General features: G+C 48.8%; 1 protein-coding gene across 1 annotated transcript in view; it reads left to right on the plus strand.

The window, feature by feature from the left end:
* rab11fip4a (RAB11 family interacting protein 4 (class II) a) overlaps positions 1–4,709 on the plus strand; it is a 190,036-nt gene that overhangs the window by 136,180 nt on the left and 49,147 nt on the right. The window contains exon 9 of the mRNA XM_037688793.1: positions 912–1,015. Within this exon, the coding sequence (XP_037544721.1) occupies positions 912–1,015 (104 nt within the window). The remainder of the gene's footprint in view (positions 1–911; positions 1,016–4,709) is intronic.

Raw genomic sequence — 4,709 nt, forward strand, 5'->3', positions numbered from 1 at the left:
AAACAACTGCAAACTGTGAAAACAGCTGCAAACTGTGAAAACAACTGCACACTGTGAAAACAACTGCAAACTGTGAAAACAACTGCAAACAGTGAAAACAACTGCAAACTTGCTCCACAAAACGGTAGTGCGCCAGACCACTAGAGACATTCAAACAAAGAACAAATCATAAAAGAAACTTGGAGGAATAAAGACGTTTGACAACTGTAAATATCTTAAATATCTCTAGATATCTTCTTCCTCCAAGTTTCTTTTATGATTTGTTCTTTGTTTGACTGCCCCTAGTGGTCTGGAGCACTTCCATTTTGTGGCGCGAGTTTGCAGTTGTTTTCACTGTTTGCAGATGTTTTCACTGTTTGCAGATGTTTTCACTGTTTGCAGCTGTTTTTAATGGTTGCAACATTTGCAATGTTTTTGTGTTTGCATGTGTTTTTTGTGTTTGAATGTTTTATTTTTGTTTGCATGTGTTTGCATGTGTTTTTTGTGTTTGCTTTTGTTTTTGCATGTTTTTTGTGTTTGTATGTGTTTTTTGTGTTTGCGTGTGTTTTTGTGTTTGCATGTGTTTTTTCATATTTGCATGTGTTTTTTGTGTTTGCATGTTTTTTGTGTTTGCGTTTGTTTTTGTGTTTGCATGTGTTTTGTGTTTGCGTTTGTTTTTTGTCTTTGCATTTGTTTTCTTTTGTTTGTGTTTTGTGTTTGCATGTGTTTTTTTTTGTGTTTGTTTTTTGTGTTTGTTTTTTTGTGTTTACGTTAGTTTTTTTGTGTGTGTTTGCGTGTTTTTGAGTTTGCATCATACATGTGTTTGCTGGCCGTTTGCACCCGTCAGCCACCATAGTATTTCTTGTTTGATATCAAACTAACTAAAATCTTATTTGGATTATGAAAAGGTTGTGTATTTGTTTCTTTCTCAGGTCAGTTATCTGGAGAAAAAGGTAACCGAACTGGAGAGTGACAGTCTGGTCAATAGTGACGTGAAGTCTAAACTCAAACAAGAGAACACACAACTAGTTCACAGGTAGGAGCTAACGTTTACATTTAATTAGTTTTTAGCTTGGCTTTCCAGCGTCGTGTTTTTCCTAAATGTGAAAGAATCTCAAGAAAATAACAACATTTTCCAAAGCATCAGTATTTTACTGGTGATATCAAAACTTGATATTTTTACAGATTATTGCTTTTTGTCCCCGTCAGGCAGGGAGAAGGGGGAATTGGTAAAACTGTTGGTTTACATTGTGAGCATAACATGAAAAATAAGCGCAGTAGTTTGTGGTTCAAACACTGAGAGTGTGATAACATTCTTTACTTTCTTTTGACGTGCTCTACAGAAATATAACCTTTGTTAGCTGAATGTATGAGGTTTAAACAGAAGCAAGATCCACTCAGCTTAAAACATTGACACCTGATATCATATTCTTGCAGGATACATTTGAAAGATGCATTTTATACACGTTTAAAACGTAGGAGGACTGACGATGTGTATCATTCCTCCATCCCTAAAGTGAGAGGTACAGCCATTATGATTAAAAACGGTATTTAGACGGTACTTGATCGTGGTTGGGGAGTTATTTTCTACACCTCCCGCTCTATTGAATATGCCCTGAATATGGACAGCCTGTCTTTCTTTAAAAAAGTGGCGACACTTCATACCACTTCGTACTGGACCCCTACCTTGACAGATCCTCTTCAGCTCAACACATTAGGAACAACTCTAGTGTTGTCATCAATGCCTGTATTGATAATTCCTTTTTTTTTTTTTTTTTGTTTTTTTTTTGATGGCCTCCCTTCTCCCCTTACAGCCATCCTTTCCACACCATTATTATGAAATATTTATTATAGTGACTATCTAGTGTAGGTTTTTTTTTTTTTTTTTTTCAATAGTTTTTTTTTTTTCCAATAGGATAGAAAGAAAGAAAAGACAAAGTAAGACTCCAAAATATAAGAAATATATACAAATAGAGCACACGTCAAAACACCCGGCCACTGTCTGTTCACCTGCAAAGAACATGACAAAACATAGCAACAAAATACATATGTATAAAGAACTTAAAATATTCATGGCTTTGCAGTAAGTTTCCATAAATATATATACCCATACCTACGCCTATATACATACATACATACATACACATGAATATACACTCACATACATATCTATATATCTACATATAAAGCCTAAATAAGCATCCCTGCTTCTATTTGTGTGTGGTTGTGAGCATGCATAAGTGTATAAGGCTTCTCTAATAGAACATTTATTAGTAACTGTGAAGCAGCAGAGACCCGACCCCCAAGACCAGAGGCAGATGAAAAAGGGGGGACCAGAGTCCAAGACCCCAGGAGGGACCCCGACCGCGGAGCCCCCAGAGCCACCCACACAGGACGAACCACTCACCCACCCCCCAGAACGGACCACAGGGGAGAACCGGAAGATCCCCACCAGCAACCACATACAGTGACCCCCCGGGGCCAACAGCGACAAACTCATAGGCCCCCGTCGGCACCCGCCGCACCGATGTAGGTCCAGGTCCAGGCACCGAGGCCCGGGCACCGAGGACTCACACCACCCAGGCCAAGGCCTGACAGGGCCAGAGGACCCGAGCCCCACCAGGCAGACACCAGGCCGAGCCGACACACGCCCAAGCGCCCAGCCCCCGATACCAAGGGCCCCAAGCGCGCCGGCAGGCAAGGGCACACCCCACCAGGGGGCCGCGCGATAGGGGCGCGATGCCAAGCACCCCCAGTTGTATCAAAGAGGGGGCAGTCCGAGTCTTGGCCTAACAAATATCCATTCATACACAGACACAATCACACTATCCCAACCTCAATCTCACATTCATTCACTCAAAGACATACAATAACGATACATTTCATTCTTATTCCCGATACACACTCTAAACCCCCCAGGTCCAAGACATGTACCCGCCCTCTACAGGGGGCAGCCCATGCCCAAACCCAGGAGGTAAACCCATTCATTCCTGAGCGGAGAAGAGCCAATACCCCAGAACCGGCCCAGGCCATGCCCCGCCGACAGGACACCCCCCCACCATGAAGAGGACACGCCACCAACCACCCCCACACACCGTCAACAACCAAGCACGCACCCCCAGCCGACCGCCTGCCAGGCCCCGGCAGCCACCCCGGTCAGCGGGCCAACCATGGCACCCAAGAGCCAAGCTCAGGGGGTCCAAATAACCCCAGGGAGAGCACAGCGCCAGCACCGCCCACGGCAACCCCCAGACCCCGAACCCCCACATAGTCCTGGTCAACACCTGACGGCCTGCCCTTCTCCCGGACCCCACCCCCGGAATGGCAGTCAGGGAACTGGGTGGGTAGGAAGAGGAGAAAAAAAATAAATAAATAAATAAAAATAAGACCCCGACACATACACCCCCACCCCTAGATGTGCTGTTGATGTGTGTTGTTGTAGAGTGCCATTAAAAAGGAAAGAAGAAGGAGCAAAGGCTGGCAAGGTGCCAGTTTCCCCTCCACCCCAACTCTATCCAACCCTAGTGTCTAAATGTAACCGTTGTAAGTGAGCACAGGCACAGGGGGTGAGAGTAAGGTCATCCCACCACCCATAGCCATGTGCCCACTTCAAATTCCTATATATGAATGTCATGAGGATGTTATGAATGAATGTCTAAGGTGTACAATAAAATTGAGTCCCAGGTGGCTATGGTCAACAAAGATGTAAAATTGTTGCAGCACACCCGAGCCCAAACAACCCTAAATGTGTGGAATTGAAATGAAGAGGGTGGAGGTGCATGGTGAGGGATGGGGAGAAATAACTGTGAGAGCAAATGCTCCCACAGGGAGTCAGCTCCCCCACTGACCCAACAGCCCCCCCCCCCCCCCCCCAGCCCCCCAAGGTCCACCCAGGGATTGAGGCCAAGACACCTCTCCATCTGGACCGACCGCCAGGCCCGCTGAGCTCCAGACCAGAGAGGGACAGAGCCCCGAGGGCCGCCATAAGCCGCACCAGCAGCCTACACACCCGAGGGCCACCAGGACCCCCACAGACTGCAGTCAGCCCGCTACCAGATGGAGCCAAACCCCACCAGGACGACCCGGCCAAGAGCGCCCGCCCAACCGCCGACAGTGCCAGGAAGCACCGGGAGCGAGCCCCCACCACAGGAAAGGGGCCAGCCAACCAGCCATGCACAGTCCCGGGCCGCCCCCAAGGACATCCACCCCATCCCCACCCCAGAAGAAATACTACACCCACCCCTCATTCGGACATCTCTCAAAACACATAGCACACTAGACACCTAGGCTGGGTCAAACTACCCCCTCTTAGGGGCCACTGGTCACGCCCCCAAACACCCAACCCCCCAGCCCATGAACCCACAACCCACCAGCGAGCCGAAGGCCCCCGCCCAGAACCGGGCACCAGAGCGCAAGCCGGCCCAGAGCCCGGCAACCCGCCCGCCAGAGCCCAAGATCCCCGAACCCCACAGGCCCAAGCCCGGGGGCGATAAGCCCCCAGAACCCCAAGCCCCCGCGCCCACCCCGAACCCACACCAGCACAGCCAGGCTACCAGATCGGTGGCCCACGACCGCCGCCACAGACCACCTGAGGGCCTGCATGCAGCCACCAGCAGACATCCCCCAGAACCACCCAGGCCCTCCCCAGAGGGAAAGCAGTGCCCCCCTGCCCAGGTACCCCCAAGAGCCCAGCCCCCGGCAACCCCCCCGGGGCCCCAAACCCATACACC

This window comes from Nematolebias whitei, chromosome 15 (genome assembly GCF_014905685.2).
Source record: "Nematolebias whitei isolate Nwh7 chromosome 15, NemWhi1, whole genome shotgun sequence".
Classification (NCBI taxonomy): domain Eukaryota; kingdom Metazoa; phylum Chordata; class Actinopteri; order Cyprinodontiformes; family Rivulidae; genus Nematolebias; species Nematolebias whitei.